Below are 21,584 nucleotides of genomic sequence, written 5' to 3'. Positions count from 1 at the left end.
TATACAGACACGCAGCTACGCACATATACACGCAGCTACGCACATATACACACACGCAGCTACGCACATATACACACGCAGCTACGCACATATACACACACGCAGCTACGCACATATACACACGCAGCTACGCACATATACACACACGCAGCTACGCACATATACACACGCAGCTACGCACATATACACACACGCAGCTACGCACATATATACACGCAGCTACGCACATATACACACACGCAGCTACGCACATATACACACACGCAGCTACGCACATATACACACACGCAGCTACGCACATATACACACACGCAGCTACGCACATATACACACACGCAGCTACGCACATATACACACACGCAGCTACGCACATATACACACACGCAGCTACGCACATATACACACGCAGCTACGCACATATACACACGCAGCTACGCACATATACACACACGCAGCTACGCACATATACACACACGCAGCTACGCACATATACACACACGCAGCTACGCACATATACACACACGCAGCTACGCACATATACACACGCAGCTACACACCTATACACACACGCAGCTACGCACATATACACACACGCAGCTACGCACATATACACACACGCAGCTACGCACATATACACACGCAGCTACGCACATATACACACGCAGCTACGCACATATACACACACGCAGCTACGCACATATACACACACGCAGCTACGCACATATACGCACATATACACACACGCAGCTACGCACATATACACACACGCAGCTACGCACATATACACACACGCAGCTACGCACATATACACACACGCAGCTACGCACATATACACACACGCAGCTACGCACATATACACACACGCAGCTACGCACATATACACACACGCAGCTACGCACATATACACACACGCAGCTACGCACATATACACACACGCAGCTACGCACATATACACACACGCAGCTACGCACATATACACACACGCAGCTACGCACATATACACACACGCAGCTACGCACATATACACACACGCAGCTACGCACATATACACACACGCAGCTACGCACATATACACACACGCAGCTACGCACATATACACACACGCAGCTACGCACATATACACACACGCAGCTACGCACATATACACACACGCAGCTACGCACATATACACACACGCAGCTACGCACATATACACACACGCAGCTACGCACATATACACACACGCAGCTACGCACATATACACACACGCAGCTACGCACATATACACACACGCAGCTACGCACATATACACACACGCAGCTACGCACATATACACACGCAGCTACGCACATATACACACACGCAGCTACGCACATATACACACACGCAGCTACGCACATATACACACGCAGCTACGCACATATACACACACGCAGCTACGCACATATACACACACGCAGCTACGCACATATACACACACGCAGCTACGCACATATACACACACGCAGCTACGCACATATACACACACGCAGCTACGCACATATACACACACGCAGCTACGCACATATACACACACGCAGCTACGCACATATACACACGCAGCTACGCACATATACACACACGCAGCTACGCACATATACACACACGCAGCTACGCACATATACACACACGCAGCTACGCACATATACACACACGCAGCTACGCACATATACACACACGCAGCTACGCACATATACACACACGCAGCTACGCACATATACACACACGCAGCTACGCACATATACACACACGCAGCTACGCACATATACACACACGCAGCTACGCACATATACACACACGCAGCTACGCACATATACACACGCAGCTACGCACATATACACACGCAGCTACGCACATATACACACGCAGCTACGCACATATACACACACGCAGCTACGCACATATACACACACGCAGCTACGCACATATACACACACGCAGCTACGCACATATACACACACGCAGCTACGCACATATACACACACGCAGCTACGCACATATACACACACGCAGCTACGCACATATACACACACGCAGCTACGCACATATACACACACGCAGCTACGCACATATACACACACGCAGCTACGCACATATACACACACGCAGCTACGCACATATACACACACGCAGCTACGCACATATACACACACGCAGCTACGCACATATACACACACGCAGCTACGCACATATACACACACGCAGCTACGCACATATACACACACGCAGCTACGCACATATACACACACGCAGCTACGCACATATACACACACGCAGCTACGCACATATACACACACGCAGCTACGCACATATACACACACGCAGCTACGCACATATACACACACGCAGCTACGCACATATACACACACGCAGCTACGCACATATACACACACGCAGCTACGCACATATACACACACGCAGCTACGCACATATACACACACGCAGCTACGCACATATACACACACGCAGCTACGCACATATACACACACGCAGCTACGCACATATACACACACGCAGCTACGCACATATACACACACGCAGCTACGCACATATACACACACGCAGCTACGCACATATACACACACGCAGCTACGCACATATACACACACGCAGCTACGCACATATACACACACGCAGCTACGCACATATACACACACGCAGCTACGCACATATACACACACGCAGCTACGCACATATACACACACGCAGCTACGCACATATACACACACGCAGCTACGCACATATACACACACGCAGCTACGCACATATACACACACGCAGCTACGCACATATACACACACGCAGCTACGCACATATACACACACGCAGCTACGCACATATACACACACGCAGCTACGCACATATACACACACGCAGCTACGCACATATACACACGCATACACAAACGATCTGGCCATGTCTCCCTGCAGTAGTGCTACAAATCGCTCCTGCATGTGCACATGTAGCGCTGCTACGTCGCTACGATGACGTCACCGGATCGCTCTGCAGTTTCTGGTATAATTGAAGCCTGACATTGCTGCTGCTTGAGTGTGCGCTGGGGACAACTTTGACAGACACAAAAAAGAATAAATGTTTGTTAGCAGTGCCTTTTTAAGGCGTTGGCTTTACATTTGAAATGCTTAGCTGATTTAAATACATTAAACACTTATTTATGTGTCGTAAAGCGTTGCTTGTTTCATATAAAGGTTGTAAAGCTTGTTCCCTAATGTTTGGTTCTTTAAGTTTTTTTCTGTTCTGTGCTGCGTCAACTCCTTCAGTGGTGCAAATCATTGCAGTATACAGTATGGACATGCTAAATAAGGGGTTGTGTATATACTAGTAGGCTCACTTAGGTAAACTATTATCAGCCATGCTTTGCGCCTCGGTGGGTCTGGAAGTGATCGCGATATAAATAGCTCGGTTTGGAAGCACCCTGATGTGCAGTTTTGAGTTTGTGCCATTTGCATCACAAATTCGACCTCACATTCAGCACAGTAGCCCAGCTCCCCTTTAAAGACACTTAACCCTGCTTTGTCAGGAACACTTGCAGTCATGCTTTGCCATCAGGCTATCTTCCAAGTTAGTCAGTTCCAAAAATAATGCGGTTAGAATTACACATCGAAGAAAGCGATAAAAACAAAAAGTTACATTCTGTGTTTGTCTTACTAATGTGAGGTCTTTTAATATTTTGTCTCATGGTCTGTATTTCAACTACTGCTGTCCATGGCTGCAAACTGTCCACTCAAGCTGGATAGGGCAGCAAAATGTTCCAAATATGGAGATACCCTAAAAAAAATCAAGCTATCTTGCTGTCCTATGTGTTTGGCTGAGTTTAATATGTGAACTGAACATGAGCAAAGGATTGAATAAGGAAATTAAACCCTAGTCCAGGAGTGCCCAACTCAGTTCTCAGGTGCCACCAACAGGTCAGATGTTCAGGATATCCCTGCTTCAGCACAAGTGGCTTGGTTAATGACTGAGCCACTTGTGCTGAAGCAGGAATATCCTTAAAACCTGACCTGTTGGTGGCCCCTGAGAACTGGAGATAGCCACTGCTGCCCTAGTAACTGCTCTTAAATTGCCCAATTCTGATGAGCGCAAAAAATAAATAAAATTCAAGCCACTTCTCACCACTGTCACTCATACCAAAATACTGTATCCCAGTTAATATCATCGGTCATCACATGTCCATATGCCTCCAAAGTTGGTAACACTATTTCTAGAATGGCAAATGGCAGCTATTTTCAATGTGGTCAAAAGATTATGAATGTGCAAGTGAACAGCTCTGCAATCTCCCCCCCCCCCCCCCCAGCTGAAGCCAATATGAGTTTAACGCCTATAATGTTGGTATCTTGCCCCTAAGCAAGACCTGCTATTAAAAAACAAAACAAAAAAAAAACAAATACGACATCCCTGTAATACGACATATGCTTTCCCCCCCCCCCCCATTTTATTTAATAGAGCAGACTAAAAGTAAATATCTCTAAAGATTTGTGTTTTATGATGGTGATTCCTATTGCAATATATCTTTTGTAGACATGTATTGTTCAATATTACCAACATTCCTGTGCATTGATGATAATAAAAAACTAAACTTAAATTGCGCATGTTTAATTACAGCTGAAGTGTCATATGCAAAAAGTAAGAGTGAAACATTTTAGGGATGCCTGTTTTACAGTGTGTTTCACTTTCTTGCAGCTTGGCCGGGCCTAGTGGGAGGGCCTTACATCTGCAACCGTCAGTTCTGGATTTCGGAACCCAGTAAGTTGGAAATTAAAATATTTTTATTTATGTTTGTGTGTGTGTGTGTGTGTGTGTGTGTATTGATGCAGCAGTTGGCGCTCCGGTAGTTCAATAAGTGTAGGTGCTTGTCCCATAAAGATAGAAATAGAAAAAGTTCCCATAGGAAAAAAAAGAGGCAGCACTGTGCAGTAATCCAAAAAGAGTATATTAAATATAAAAGGCACACATACAGACCCAACGTTTCGTTTCTCAAAGAGGGACCTTGCACAGTGGGGTGCACTCCCCTGAGGAAGGTCCTTCTTTGAGGATGTGTGTGTTGCATCAGGACTGTGATTGCGTGGGGGTCTTTAAATGATTTCCCACTCTTGAATGCTATTCTCTCTTGATAAAACAAAACAAACAAAATAAACCCCTTAAAGGAAGGATGGCATTCCAGCTGATTGTAATGTGTAACCCAATGTCATGTGAAGCCTTTTTACCACTGAACTTCAATAGCAAAGTTTGGCACCAAACATGCGAAGTCCAAACAGATAACGATTTGAAGGCTGAAAAAGTTTGATTTAAATTGTGTTAATAAGAAAACCCTACAAACGAGTAGGTTTTTTTTATTATTACATTATTTGATATGGTATTCAGGGACTTTGAAATACAAGCCACAATCAACATTGGTGATTTTAGACTTTTTTTTTTTTTAAATAAGTGAGACATGGCAGGCTCTCTATGTGCTTCTGAAATCAATACTGTGGTATACTTTTGAGTTGAATCTGCACTTCTATGAATATTGGATTAAACAAACAGACCACATTGGTTTCCAGTGTAATAACGTAATGGGAAAGAAATAAAACAATAATGTATTGATTTAGCTGCAATACTACTTCCCTACATCCTCTTCCCGCCCCCACCCCCCTTTTCATTTTTTTCTTATTTTTATATGTAAAGCCTGTGACAAAGTATAATTCTACATTCTTTAAAAAGAAATGTGCGGCGCTATTCGTGATCTTGTGCACGTGAATATAAAGTGCAAAAAAACTTGGACCATAAAATGTAAAATGAGGGGCTGCCAATCGGTGAATCTGACCACTACAAATAAGGGCATCCTATATGGTTGTATCACTTGGACCTATTGTATGTATATTTGTCTAATGGTGTATCAATTTTTATTTTTTATCTCTGGTTGCATTGGCAACATTCACTTTCATTGCAAGAGAAAGGTCACCTTGTATAGTAATTTGCATTAGGCACCGCACAGTAGCTGTTTTTCCATAATTCTACAGTCTTGGGGCCTCATGCAGAGAGCAGCGCAAAAAGGAATCTCGCCATTATCCGGCGAAAATGGAGCTTTAAACTGCCGAAACAGGCAAGTTTTAAAAAAAGCGCCATTTTTTTTTTCTTTCCCTTGAAATTCGCCGCGCGGCTGGAGAGTTTCAAATCTCTCCAGTTTTTTTTTCCTGCCGTATGCAGAGAGCCGCGATCGCCATCTAGTGGCTGTTCGCGCAAAAAAAATGGCGCGATTTTCAACATTTTCCCTCTCCACCAAGCAGCTGGCGCTCCGCGGCCGGTGGAGAGGAAAAAAAAAAAAAAACGCGATTTTTTCCCCAGTAGTTTCAACAGCGCTAATAGCGCTGGTTGAAACTCTCCATATGCAGAAAGGCAGTTTTATGCCCTTTCTGCATATGGAGATAAAAACTCTCCAATAAAGCTAAATTTTTTCCCCCTCTCCAATTCTGAATAGCGCTGCTCTCTGCATGAGGCCCTTAAGCTGGCAATCGTTTGGTGCACCTGTTATAGATCTGTAAAATCCTGATTGTGTGCCTATCTAAATGGCCACCTTTCAGTTTTAATCAATCCTTCAATCAGTGTAACTCAGCTGCTGCAAATGTATCTTTATAGCATTAAGGTAATCTATTGTTAGTTTGCAGCTCAAACTGCTGGGAACATAGGCAACAAACTATAACAAATAGGAAAGTGTTCTAAATATTTTGCACTGCTTGGGAGGTGAGCTATATAACCTGCTATAGAAATCAAAGAATGCTTTAAAACTCATAAAAATGGCATTAAGATGAATAGAAAAATAGAAAAATAGAAAAATAAAAAAAATTCAATATCTAAAACAGAACTGATTTATTTAAAAAAAACATACAAAATTTCACGTTTTGCTGCTTTAAAACTCCCCAGTTTTATAACGCTGTTGATTCACTAAAAACAATTTTTTTGTTTCATGGGTAACAGGAAAAACGGCAACATTACTTAATTTTTATTTGATCATTTTTTTACAATTTGTTTATGAGGTGACTTGATTAAGGTGCATGTCTCCTGAATGCAGGCTGTTGAGGCACTGAAGCGGGCAGGATTTTAAAGAGAACATTTTTTGATTTTTTTTCTTTTCTTTTTTCGTCACGGCTGCCGAGTGTTTGAGCCAATCGGCGTGAACCAGCCTTGTGACGTCACGGCCATGACCACAGATCGCCCAGGCAACAGGCGCGCTCGCCTCCTTGCACTCCATATCACGCGCCTGCACAATGCCGACGCCTAAAGCTGCAGACCAAGCAATGGTTTAAAACAAAAAAACAAATCCATTCTGTACTGTGAGAAAATACTTGTAGCATCATTTTTTAAAAACAACTCTTAATTACATGTTTAATGTATTCTAATGTAACAAGCATTTTTTTGTTTCTATAGTAGCCATTTACATGGTCACATCTCCTTCCTCTTCTGAAGCAGGCTCTGGCACACCCCTTTTTTGAGCCCTGCCCTCTCTCTAGCAGTGCACCAATTGTATCTAGTGACTGCCTGGTCACATGATCTTCCCCACAGAACTTTGCAGCTTTGGTCCTCTTCTGCTGCACTGACAGAAATTTAGTGAACGCCCGGGCCCGATCTTCGTGGATCTAACGGCAACTTTAGCTAATTACTTATTGTGTGGATTGTATTGATGTACATATTAAAAGGGGGAAAAAATGTAATAATAATAAAAAAAAAAACCCCAGCTGCTTGGTCTGCTGCTTTAACTTCAGGTGAGGAGTGTGCCACTCTGTCCATTTATGCTGAGCATGGAGACATTTGGCAATTCTACTCCAACCCACATGTAATGTCATGGTGCCACCAAAACCTGTGTGACTCCTGTGGTGCCTACTTACTGTTGGCCAAACTAACTCCATTTAGAACCTGTGCTCGGGCTGTACAACTGGAACAGTAATGGTAGCTTCACTGAAACCGTAGACATTATCTTCCTACAACTCCATGCTCAGTTTGGACCATGTGAGGTTCAGGATTCAAGATGCACAATACTTAGATACCACATGATTACATACGTTTTGCAAAGTGGATGGGGAAATGCTGTTGCTTAAATAAAAGACATGACTGTATATGCATAAACCGCCTTGTGTTTTGTTGCTTATGAAATGGGTGAGGAAAATTCTTCTCCATATCTTAGTAATTTAAGGGGCATAAAAATGCTGCTGCTTAATTGGGATACATAATGAAACAATGTTTTATGCACAGACCTAATCTCATTTCCTTGTTGTACATTTGGGGGGCCAAAAATGAACTTCTTTACAACATATAATGTAATTATTATGTATTTAGTTTCAGAGCACACTCATCCAGATCTGGATGTTATATGACTTCTGGTGCTATAGACACCCTTTAATGAAATGGATGTTTTTCTCAGCGTTCAGTTTATTACAGGCACCCAGTGGTTTGTTTGTTCCTGCATAATAACCTGGATGTTTTCTGATCAAATCACTACGCAGCTTGTATACCGGGGCTCATCCTTTTGCCGCCCCAAGCGAGGCCCAAGGTTTAGGTATACAAGGCCCGAGGTTAAAGTATTTTTGTGTCCCCTCTCCATTTATGTCCTGATCCTGCGTTTTATAACGCTAGAACTAACTATAAAACTAACATACAGTATACCACTAGTGGAAGAGCGCTGGTGAATACCTTTTTAAATACTTTTAAAAGTATGGAAGGAAACGGCAGGGACCAAAAAGACAAACGAAAATGACTTCTTTAATTGTATAGGGAAACCTTAAACTAGCACTGTTAATTGTTGAGCGGAAGCGGCAGGTCCTAAAAATAGTAAGAGCGGTTTATGCCTCTAAGTTGCTTGGGTGTTAAAGGTAAGCTTACACTATGGGCAAGAACGGAAATGAAATGTCATCTCCCTGTGGGTAGTAACCCTCTAGCGCCCAACACCGGATCAGTCTGAGTCCTCATTCATCGCCTATTGCTGTTTTTAGTCCAAAGTTGTTGGAGCCGAGTACAATCAAAAGTAATGCTAAATGACCACCCATCTGTTTTACCTTTTTATTTATAAAATGTTTTACCATGAAGTAATACATTGAGTTACCTCGCGGTTTCAAGTATGTCCTGGGCACAGAGTTATGACAACAAATACATGGTTACATTAAAAGAACAGAGGTTATACATTATATTTAAAGATATTTCGTGGCCAGTTAGAGATGATTATGGGCGTCTGTAACCGTTACAGACCAGGTTACAATGCGATGGCTGAAGTCTTGAAATAACTTGCGCTGGAGGCGGATTTGAGAGTCTCTGGTTATGTATAAAATAAAGTATCATACACCCCCTAACAAGGTATGATACCATGCTCTAGGACCGTGGGAATCTGTGGTCAAAAACGTTTAACATAAAAACTTATTGGAAAAGATTTCATGTGTTTTTTTCTTTTCTTCTCTTTCTGATGAGTAGTAATACCTGCTGTTTTTCTGCAGTTGGTGGAAAAAAATTGTATTTCTCTTTCCTGTTCACCCTGGTAGTGGGCACTGTAGGGTTAACTCCATCCTCAGCTTAGTAGGACAGGAAATTGTATTCTTGCAGGAAGGCCATGAAGGCCCCTCCCACTACCTGCAGATTAGTCTTTTTCTTATCCTACAGCTAGGAGCAGGTTTTGTTATTTTGTTTCAAAAAATGACTCCCTGACTGTAATGAGTGCAGTAAAGCCAGGGAATCTCCGCCTCTCTTGTCCCTGAAATTCCGATCGACGTGCCCTGGTGGGTATCAAGACGGAGGCCTGTGTGACCGCGCAGTCTCACGGAAGCATCTCGGAAAGCTGGGGCTGAACAGCAGGGCTGTTTGAGCAACGGAGGCTTAGTGTATACCGCACAGGCGTCTTAAGAACGCAGCGGGGTGGGAGAGACAAGCCGGCCGTCTCAGGCAGGGCATAGCACGTGCATGTTCTGGCATGTGCGCGCGCTGCGTCCCACCGGTGGGCGCGTGCACGAGGGCTGAGAGCTCTGGCTCGGCTGACGTCGCTGTGTGACGGAACACAGTGTGTGAGAGGAGCCCTGAAGCAGCCGCAGCATGGAACGCTCGGCAGATAGAAGAAATCAGCTCCAAGAAGCTGAAAGGAGTGTGGAAGCCAGCATGGACACTTCTGGAAGTAAAGGGTCTCTGACAAAAATTAAATGAGTCCTTAGATTAGTTCTACAAAAGGATTTAAGAGATTGGATTGCAGGAACTAAAGGAATAGATTTAATTTTATTTATTTATTTTTTTACTTTTGTTCTATGGTTATACAACCAGAGGAAGGAACTTCTAAGGGGACAGTATGTCCCGGCATCAGAAGAAAAAAGCTGCAAAAAAAGTTTAAGTTGTGTACGGCTTGTGAAAAGCCAGCCTTAGAGGGCAAGAAGCTTTGTGCAGACTGCCTTAAAAGCTGCACCAGGGGAGTCAAATGAGCAGATGAGTATTTTTCTAACTTGGATGAAAGATACAGTAAAACAAAGTGTAGATTCTGCAGTGCAGCAAGCAGTGAAGCCACCGCAAAAGAGAGCAAGGTCTCAGACCAGCATGGATAAAGTAAGCGATTCCTCATCCGACAAATCAGAGTTGATGTGTTACCAGGTGTCAGATGGGGAGTGTGATTCATCAGAGCAAGAAATGCAAGCTGAAGAATCAGAGTTTGATTTAGAAATGGTGGACCCTCTTATACAGGCAATGAGGGAAACATTGGAGCTAGAGGATAAGGAAGAAATGGTTCAAAAATCATATAAATTATTCGGGCAGAAGAAAACCAGATTTTTTCCAATTCATCAAGTGATCAAGGAGATGATACAGATGGAATTGTCACAGCCAGATAAACTAAATATGCCCAAAAAGTTTAATAGAATTTATCTATTTTCACAAGAAGGGGTAAAACATTGGGAAGTCAGTCCTAAAATTGATGCAGCAATTTTCAGGGTGTCAAGGAAAACAACTATACCAGTTGAAGCAGCATCCCTCCAAGGATGTAATGGATAAAAAGATGGATAGTATTTTAAAAAAAGGCATATGTAATCGCAGGTGCAGCATGCAAACCAGCGATATCAACGACATCAGTGACAAGAGCCATGCAGATATGGATTGCTAATATAGAAGAAACATTGGAGAAGGGAGTAAAGAACTTTATTCTGAAGGCATCAGATGGGCAGCGGACTACATAGCGGAAGCGTCACTGGATGCAGTAAGACTGACAGCCAAGTAGAGCACTATGGCTCACGAACTGGATGCAGGCACAGCTTCCAAGAACAGTTTATGTAACTTTCCCTTTGAAGGAGAATTCCTATTTGTGAATAAATTGGATGCGATTTATAAATAAAGCGTCAGGAGGTAAAAGCACGATTTTACCACGAGAGTAGAAATAGAAGATATGGCAATACATTCCATCAGACGGAAAAGTCACAGTATACGGAAGCAAGAACATATCGTCCTGGGAAAACAGTTTCAAGGCAACCGTCATGGAGAGGCGGATAGAATAAGCTTTTTAGTGGCGCCTGAGGGAGAGCGTCATTTTCCAGAGGGAAATTCTCATGAAGGTCAGGGGGTCCAGCAACTTTCAGTTGGGGAAAGACTGAACCAATTCGATGTGACATGGGCCCAATCAGTAAAAGACAGGTGGGTACTACAGATCATTTCTTTAGGGTACCACCTGCAGTTCAAGGACATTCCATGACGGGATCTATATTTAAGAACAAAATATACTCGGACAAAAGAAAAAATAAAGCAAATGAGTTTGATCTTTAAGGATTTATTACAGGCCAACGTAATAACAAGGGTTCCTCAAAGACAGAGGAGAAAAGGGATTTATTCCAAAATCTTCTTGATAGAAAAGGCATGAGGAGGATGCAGAGCAGTATTGGATCTAAGAACAGTAAATACCTATTTACAGGTAAGAAAATTCTAAATGATTTCATTAAACATCATTCAAGAAGTAAAACCAAAGGATTGGATGATATCAATAGAGCTAAAGATGCCTATTTACACATTCCTAAAGGCATCACAAATTTCTCCGATTTTATAGTAAATCAGCAACGTCTCCCAGAACATTCACAAAGGTGTTACTCCCATTGAAAGCAGAATTAAGGAAAAGGGGCGTGGAGTTTTATCCATATCTAGACGATATCCTGTCTCAAAAAAGAGAAAAACTGCTACTAGACAAACATTGACGTGTCTTTTCTAGATCAACATGGCTGGATCATAAATGTCGACAGGAGCCATTTAATACCAAGACAGTTGCTTAAATTCCTGGGAGCAGAATTTCACACGCCGGAAGGAGAGGTGCGATTGCCAAACTCAAGGATCCAAGATATTGAATTCAGACAAGAACGCTCAGAACAGTGAACAACTCATCAACAGCAGACTGCATGAGACTCCTGGGAAAGTTTACTTCAACGTTAAACATAGTAAAATGGGCAGGTCTACACATGAGACCATTGCAACACAATTTTTTTACAACAGTGGAACGGAGATTCCAAGGATGTAAAACAAAAAATATACATATACCCACACAGAGAACTAAGATGGTGGGAAAAACCACATAACCTATTAAAATGACATAGGTTGCACCAGAAACAATGGGTAACAATCACCACAGACGCAAGCAGCGCAGGTTGGGGAGCCCAATTGAGGGACTTACTGGTACAGAGTTCTTGGACAACCAAAGAACAACAGTTACTAACAAACCTGCTGGAACTCAAGACAGTGCAGAAAACACTGGAAGCATTCCAAAGCCAGGTAAAGGATGGAAATGTTCAAATAAAGTCAGACAACAGAGCCGTGGTAAAATATAGAGCCAAGCAAGGAGGAACAAGAAGCAAAAGGACTGAGTCTACCATCAGAGATTCTATCATGGGCAGAAGGCTAAGTTACAGATGTAACATCCATACATATCCCAGGACTGGAAAATATTACAGCAGATTTTCTTAGTCGCAACCTGATTCTCCCGGGAGAATGGTTGTTAGACAACCAAGTATTCCACGGGTTGGTAGAACGCTGGGGACAGCCAGAGATAGATCTGATGGCTACTCACCAAAACAGAAAGGTGGCGAATTATTGCACAAGGCATTTTCATCCCACCGCAAGTCAGACAGATGCCCTCAGTTTCGAGTCACAATTCAATCTGGCATATGTTTCCTCCAATTCCTCTAATTTCAAAGATAGTGAGGAAGATCAGGAGCGATCAAGCAGAAGTGATACTGGTGGTACCATATTGGCCGAGAAGACCATGGTTTTCCCATCTCATAAACATGGCAATAGACACTCCGTGGCATCTTCCAAATATCAAGGAACTGATGCAACAAGGACCAGTATATCACCCAGACCCTAAACAATGGGCCATGGCAACTTGGAGATTGAGTGGGAGACATTGAGAGAGAAAAGATGTTCAGATAGAACAATAAAAACTTTGTTGGAAGCAAGAAAAAAATCTACTTCAACAATGTACTATCAAATTTGGTTAAGCTTCAGAGACTGGTATGTGAAACAGAGACAACAGTTTTTTCTCCTCCAAATACTGTAACACTAGTAGATTTTCTACAGGAAGGGTTTGATAGAGGACTCCGCCTCAGTTCATTGAAGGTGCCCGTTTCGACATTATCAGCACTGTTAGAGAAGAATCTAGCAATTGAGTGACTTATTAATTTCTTACAAGCGGTTAAGAGATTAAGACCACAAGTCAAGAGTAGAGTGCTGACATGGGACCTGTCACTGGTACTGGATGTTCTCACTATGCATCCGTTCGAACCTATCGATCAAATACCCTTAAAGTTACTACACTGGCGACTCACTTTATTCGAGCTCGGCTAGTCCCACGAATTCGGGTATACCCGGGTGTATTGAGGTTTGTGACTGTTTTCTGCCCGAGTGCATTGGGTTATTTTCCAGGCAGGGATTGAAGCATTTTATTCCCGCTGGCTGCAATACTGCACAGTGTATATATATATATATATATATATATATATATATACTGCATTACAATTCATGAATTTATGCCATCTGGTAGACACGCGAAGCATTGCAGCCTATTAAATCCTAATCATTATCATTTAACAGATCAGCCGCCCATCAGCCAGGCATGAACCCAGGCTGGGAATTCAAACGCAACGGGGCTTGTCAGAGGTGAGGAGCGGCGCATTCCAGGTATCTGCCAGGTACATACTGGGTATTTGCTCGAATAAAGTGTGTCGGTGCAGTATTATGGAAGGTGACATTCCTGATGGCAATAACATCAGCAAGGAGAGTGGGAGAGTTACAAGTCTGGTCTTGTAAAGAACTGTTTTTTGTCATCCACCAGGATAAAACAGTGTTGCAACCAGTATATCATTTTTTGCCAAAGGTAGTTTCTCAATTTCATATGAAACAAGAAATTGTAATTCCTTCATTTTGCCCAAAACCAGGTAACATGAAGGAAGAGAGATTGCATAACCTTGATGTAGTAAGGTGCTTGAAAACCTATATTGAGAAGGTGCAGGACATAAGAAAGACAGATAGCCTTATCATTCCTGAAGGACCACGGACGGCGCAAGCAGCGGGATGGTGTATAGCGAGAAATTAGGGCCGAGATGTAAGGAGGAGCAGAAGTGTAAAGCTTTAAAAGTGAGGAGATTTGAGTGCGAGATGCGAGATTTAGCAGGAAGCCAGGAGAGGGATTTCAGCAGGGGAGACGCTGTAACAGATTTAGGAGAGAGTAGAGTGATTCTGGTAGCAGCGTTAAGGATAGATTGTAGGGGAGACGGGTGAGAGGCAGGAAGGCCGGACAGCAGGAGGGTTACAGTAATTGAAACGGGAGAGAATGAGGGCCTGATTCAAAGTTTTAGCAGTCGAGTAACAGAGGAAAGGGCGTATCTTTGTAATATTGAGGAGGAAAAAGCGACAGGTTTTAGATATGTTTTGAATGAGAGAGGAGTACAGTGTGACCCCTAGGTAGCGTGCTTGAGCTACTGGGTGAATGATAGTACTTCCAACAGTAATAAGGAAGGAGGTAATAGGGCCAGGTTTGGGAGGAAGTATAAGGAGCTCTGTTTTTGCCATGTTAAGTTTAAGTCGGCGAAGGGCCATCCAGGATGACAGTCATTCATAAACTTTCGTCTGTACAGCAGGTGTACGGTCAGAGGTGGAAAGGTAAGTTTGTGTGTCATCAGCATAGAGGTGATATTTAAACCCAAGAGATGTGATTAGGTCACCTAGAGAAAGTGTGTACAGAGAAAAGAGAAGAGGTCCCAGGGCAGAGCCCTGGGGTACACTCACAGAGAGATCGATAGTGAAGGAGGAGGTGTTGGCAAAAGCGACACTGAAAGTACGATGGGAGAGGTAAGAGGAGATCCAGGATAGAGCTTTGTTCCGAATACCGAGAATGTGGAGGAGAAGAGGGTGGTCCACAGTGTCAAATGCTGCAGAGAGGTCGAGTAATATGAGCAGTGTTCTACCCTTTCCCCCCCCTTTCTACCCTCTTTCCCCCCTTTCTACCCTCTTTCCCCCCCTTTCTACCCTCCTTACCCCCCTTTCTACCCTCCTTACCCCCCTTTCTACCCTCCTTCCTCCCTTTCTAACCTCCTGCCCCCTTTCTGCCCTTTTCTACCCTCCCCTCTTTGTACCCGCCTTTCCCCCCTTTTCTCCCCTCCATTCCCCCACCCTCTTTTCCTCCGTTTCACCCCTCCTTTTCTTCCATTCTTCCACCTCTCTCCAGCCCCTCTTAACCCCTCTTCTCCGTCCTCCATCTCCGTTTTCTCTGTCTGTCCCCCGCATCCTCTTTCCCTCTTTTTTTTCCCCCCGCCCGCACCCCTCTTTTCCGTTTTCTCCCTTTCCCCCAAGCCCATCTTTTCCTCTTCTCCCTTTTCCACTGTGCCCCTCTTTTCTCCCCGCGCCCCTCTTTTCCCTTTCCCCCACGCCCCTCTTTTCCTTTTCTTTCTCACCCATGCCCCTCTTTTCCCTCTTTTCTCCCTGCCCCACGCCCCTCTTTTCCCTTCTCCCCCTGCCCCTCTTTTCCCTTCTCCCCCTGCCCCTCTTTTCCCTTACCCCATGCGCCCCTTTTCTCCCTCCCTCAGTCATGGTGTAAAAATATCATAATTCAGCATCTATAGAAATGCCAGAAATTCCACCCCCCCTGAGTCCGAAGGTACGTTCCAAAATCAGTGCTGACAGTTTGCAGAATAAACAGATGGAGAAGCAGAGAAAAACAGCAGGCTTCTTTCTATCACCCCTATTCTGTGTTCATATACCTATTCAACATTCAGAGGGAAAAAAACATGCAATTAGCATTATCCCTTTAGAGTGAATGTGGAGGAAAAGCCCATCACCTGCCAGGCTGGCGGTACGTGCATCTGTGGTTCCTGGTCCGTGCAGAGCTGCAGTGGGAAAGACGGGGGGGTTTAGGGAGGTGTGTGACGGGACGTGGCCATGTCATCACCCGGCAGGTTTGCCCTCATTGGCTGAACCGCCAGAGGGCGTGACTAGCGCTCCGTCGCAAGTTCTGAAGACCGTTTTACTGTCTTTAGAAAAATCTGGTCGCACAACGCGGCGGCCAAGGCAGCAAGAGGGCTCGGCCCAATTGCGGGGCGGTTCTTGTCCATGCAGCGCACGCCATAGCACCCGCTGCAGCAGGCACCAGGGACCTAGCCTAATTCTGTGACTGGTTTTAGCTGCAAATCAAACGTGTCGTAATGCTCTGTGCCTAGAGGGAGCATGCAACACATCATAGAGCAATGATACTGAAGGGACATTTGATGGTGTGTGCCGAGTATGGCAGTAGATAATAAGTATTTTAAGCAATCTGGTACTTCAGGGGTTAATGTTGGTTACAGATTTGTCTTAAAAATACAAGAATTGTTTTTGACAGGTCAAGACTCTTCCTGTTTCTGTGTTAACCTTGGGGGTTAACTAATGGCCCACTGAAAGCTAAAAATGTATAGTTTGGAAGTCTGTAGACGATTCCCAGATCATGGGCTGTCGACCTCAAAGAAACGTTACATTCTTGAAATATATCCCCTGTGCATCACAGAGGTGACGAACAGGTCACCACTTAGTTTGAGGGCTTTATTATTAGATATGCACATATCATGGGACTGACGGCAATGTGCATATTCGTAACTGTACGATTTAGACGAATCAAATGATGCCAAACATTTCCTGATTAAGAGGTGCCAAAGACATAATTCTGTTTCTCCTTCAAAAATAGACCTTATGTAGTCATATTTTATGTTGAAACGTGAATATTAAGTGCACAGACGCAACACTGAAGATGGCATCTAGGTATTATAGAAACAAAGTTTTAACGTCTCTTTTATATATTGAGGCAAAAAGTTAAATGTCACAAGAGTAGATTTTTCTTTTCTTTTAAGTTGTAAACCTCAGCCAAGAGCTAATTGGTGACAGGGGTGGTGTTATGTTGTTTTCAATGGGAGTAGAATAGGTCTTAAGTCTTACCAAGGGGTTATGAAATCAGAATTCAAAAGAGGTGTTTTGGGATCAGACACGTGAATTCTCATCTTTCCTACGCCAGTGACCCCTCTGGGAAGAACCTTTTGACGTGTCGTAACGTACTGTATAGGGATTTCTGCTTATGTTTATCATTTTATTTTAAGAAACTGTTCTTGTAGTAATCTTATTTTTTTTGTAACCTAAGCACAGTATTTTTTCATATTAAAGATGGACTTTAATAAATAATACTTTGGGCTCTGATTGAACTGCAGCACACTTTATAGAGTATTTAAGTGTTTGAACACATTTTGATACAACAGAATTTTGTGCATAGTTTTTTCTTAAACAGGGATGGGAGACTCTGGAAAAAATATATTTGATATTTCTGTGGTGGTGGCAGTGGATAATTGTGTGTTGTAACAGAGAGAGTAGAGATAAATATTGACACACTTGAAGTACCTTGCTAAGGAGAAATGTAGGGAAGTGAATTGGCTGTGTGTATTAATCCTGGTTGCATAGAAGTCACGTGCTCACAAGTGTGCTGTTCATTACCTATGGTATAGTGGGACAGATTGAGGGAGATCTTCCCTTCACCATGCGATGTGAAGATTGAATCGGCTAGATATCTGTTTGTATCAGCCCGTTTCCCGTATAAAGGTCATGTGCTCACGTGTTCCGTATGCGACCGTGTACCATGCACAATTTTTTCTTGACTTTTTCCCCCCAGCTCCAAACTATATAACCCAACTTCTGAGTCACCCAATCAGTTTAGTTCCAATACGACAATTCAGAATATGAAGGAAATGGGTGCTCTAATAGTTCCAGAATGTGATGAAAATCATCAATTAATACAACCTATAAATAAACTCTTGCATGGAGTGGGTACAGTGATATAAGAGTATTCAGGGAATGTTCAATAAAAAGCAATAATGCACCCTCCTGAAGGTAACAAGCAAAAATGAAAATTCACCTTGTGTCCTTATTGGAGGTAAGAAACCTAACAATATTCACTCAAAGTTTACTTAGAATAAGATTCTTCTTGGATGAATAATGAATCAAAAGTCTTACCCACTCCTAGAGTCTCAATAGGTTTAGTTGTGTGTGTCCAGCCGCTAGTAGATGTAACCAAATAGAAGCAAAAAAGATTTTAGCAGCGCACTGCCATGGAAGCCAGGTTGTAAAAAATGAAAATTCATTAACAATAAAGCATCACCCAAAGAAGGTTTAGGACAACCTACATGTTTCGCACACATGTGCTTTATCAAGGAGTACTTGCTAAAGCACATTTGTGTGCGAAACGCGCTAAGGACATTTAAAGATGGCGTGTCGGAACCGCCTGTCTAGGCAGTGTAGGGGTCGTGCTTGGGACATTTAAACATGCAGTTGTTGGAGCGGCAGGCTTGGCTTGTTGCGTCAGGGTGGGTGGGGCATAGGAGCGGACATCACATTTTAAAGCAGCATCCCAAGCTGTCTTTTCCCCCTTTCCCCTTTTATTATGTACATCAATACAATCCACACAATGAGTAATAGCTCATATTTATAGTATTAGTAAAATAGTAATCGCTAATTTGCTGATCAATCCGTTCTCTTGTGATCAATCGGTGAAGATTCGGCTCTGTGCAGCAGAAGAGGACCAAAGATGCAACGTTCTGTGGGGAAGATCATGTGACCAGGCAGTCACTTGATACAATTGGGTACACTGCTAGAGAGAGTGCAGGGCTCATAAAGGGGTATGCCAGAGCCTTTTTCAGAAGAGAAAGGGGATGGGACTTTGTAAATAGCTGCTTTAGAAACAAAAAATGTTAGTTATATTATAATACATTAAAAATGTCATTCAGATTTTTTTTTAAATGCTACAAGTATTTTCTCATCGTACAGAACTGATTTATTTAAAAAAAAAAAAAAAAAAAAAATACCCTTTTCTCTGCTTTCATGTTTTTAACTTGCTGACAGTTCACATTAAATGCCATTCTAGTTAAAGTGGTTCTTTTCTTTCTATTTGCAGGTCACTGGGGCTCCCCAAAACTCAAACATTCTATGCTTTCAACCCGAGCAGGGACACAGATGTTGAAGTGAAGTCGGTGTTTACAACTGGTAGACATTTCCATGTGTCTCCTATGCAGAGCAGGGTAAGTGTTGATGTGCTCTTGGAAACTATGCACTGGGGAAGTGCCAAGAACCGTTTGCTTTTTTTGGCACAGTTATTCTCTGCTGTTGCCAGCGACCCCCTCACCTCCCTCCCCCTTCTCTCCTCTTTCCCTCTCTCCTCTTTCCCTCTCTACCCCTTTTTCCTACCCTCCCCCTCTCCCAACATGTACATGCACATTTCTCCTCTAAAGAAATAGTTTGAATTGTTTTTATCTGTGCAGTTCATGTAGATTGGACAGCTTAATCAATAGCATAAAACAGGTTTAGTTCACTCTTACCGATGCAAATCCAGTTTTGTTCACCACTGCATTACTGGGCCTTCAGGCACTGAATTATTTTTCAGTCAGACCACGGTTAGTTAATGCTGTATAACACTCAATGGTGTATCAAAGCTATCATTAACACACATTGTCTGGCCACCCAGTCCTTGCCATGTGCAAAAGGTATACAGTCCTGTTTAAACTATTAAAATGAAAACTATCTTTTTCTTATTGATCGCCATCACTTTAGGTTCTGTTCACATTAATCGCATATTTAGCTCCAACAATAGAAAAGTAAATCTAAAGTGCTTACTTACACATGCTATCTCCCCTACAGGTTTTATTATTTTTACATTTGTAAGATTTTGAAAATGTTTTCTTTTCAACGTGCTTGGAGACTTTTACAGTTGTTTAATCTTTTTTTGTGATGAGGCTGATTGTGGAAACTACTCTGCACATGATGATAAATTGATCTGCAATAGGGTTTAAAACGAAATGGGTTACAAAACGAGGAAGGTTTGTCAGAATATGGGCTTAGAGGACGACAAAGTAATGCTACCAAGAAGCTGATAAACTTTGCCCGTGCCACAGGGACGAGGGCAAAATACATATTCAAAAGGAACATACTGCTGACCACCAAAGTGGGTCTTCAATTATCTTGGGTTATTTCTGATTATCTAAAACAAGTGACCATAAATATATTCACGCAAGAGACCTGAGTGGTGGAATGTTCGTGTGTAAATCTACGTTACATCGTGTTAAAAGCATGAAGTAGGCGGCTGTGAGGCCACTGTACAGGTCACTAGTAAAACCTTGTGTGGATAACCACAGTTTCGGGGTGCAGACTACATGAGCAGAGGGAAGGTTTTCCAGCAGATGCTAACGAAATGGTTTATGGCATACACGGAAAGTGCAGAGTAGGAAAGCATGGGTACAGTTGCTCTTTATATAAAGACCGTTATTCGTCTTGTATTTTGACATTGCAATAGCAACAAAACTAGTGTTGCATGTGTACATCTGCTTGGATTCACACCAAGTAGATTAGAAGGCTGCTGCTGGTTAGCCTGGATTAGGTTTGTGTGTGAGTAACGGGTGGGCAAACCCTGCCCCCAGCACATTGCTCCTTGATATGAACCTCCTTCAGAGAAGAAACAGGCAGAGTACCCAAACACAAAGTTACATTACTTATGCCCACAAATGGGGGGTAGTCACAAGTGTTGCTTAACCCACTGCTGTTCCCTGACCCTCTTCCTACCTGTGTGAATCCTTTTGCATTGCAAGGTTTTGTCCTTCTGTGATTCGCTCTTTCTGTGCATAGCATCGCATGGATGCCTCTAGATATCCCCAGTGAGGTAGAGCTGCATGTACATGTTTAATAACTTCCTTTCTACAAGTCCTATATTAGACAAGAACGTAAGAGCAGTGTTTAAAAGAAAGTGAAAAATAAGGTCTGGTGTGATGGCGTTCTAATTCCCACACCCACATTGTACTGTGACTGTCCAAGTTAAAAGGACTGTTTATAATGTTTGTTACACAGTGCTGCCTTTTGGATGCATCATATGTTCCCCACAGTTGGTTGAATGTTTATTGTCACCTCTGCCTGAATCTGAACATGTACAGGCATACCCCGCATTAACGTACGCAATGGGACCGGAGCATGTATGTAAAGCGAAAATGTACTTAAAGTGAAGCACTACCTTTTCCCCACTTATCGATGCATGT

At 42.9% G+C, this 21,584-nt stretch overlaps 1 protein-coding gene across 7 annotated transcripts in view; it reads left to right on the top strand.

Annotated features, from left to right (window-relative positions):
- TMEM131L (transmembrane 131 like) overlaps nucleotides 1-21,584 on the top strand; it is a 147,019-nt gene that overhangs the window by 51,422 nt on the left and 74,013 nt on the right. For all 7 annotated transcript variants that reach the window (XM_075613116.1, XM_075613112.1, XM_075613108.1 and 4 more), the window contains 2 exons: nucleotides 4,717-4,779; nucleotides 19,460-19,583. In XM_075613116.1, coding sequence (XP_075469231.1) covers nucleotides 4,717-4,779; nucleotides 19,460-19,583 — 187 coding nt within the window. The remainder of the gene's footprint in view (nucleotides 1-4,716; nucleotides 4,780-19,459; nucleotides 19,584-21,584) is intronic.

The sequence above is a fragment of the Ascaphus truei genome, chromosome 1 (genome assembly GCF_040206685.1).
Source record: "Ascaphus truei isolate aAscTru1 chromosome 1, aAscTru1.hap1, whole genome shotgun sequence".
Classification (NCBI taxonomy): Eukaryota; Metazoa; Chordata; class Amphibia; order Anura; family Ascaphidae; genus Ascaphus; species Ascaphus truei.
Note: the sequence above shows the minus strand (reverse complement) of the source record. Positions and strands in the feature narration are given on the sequence as shown.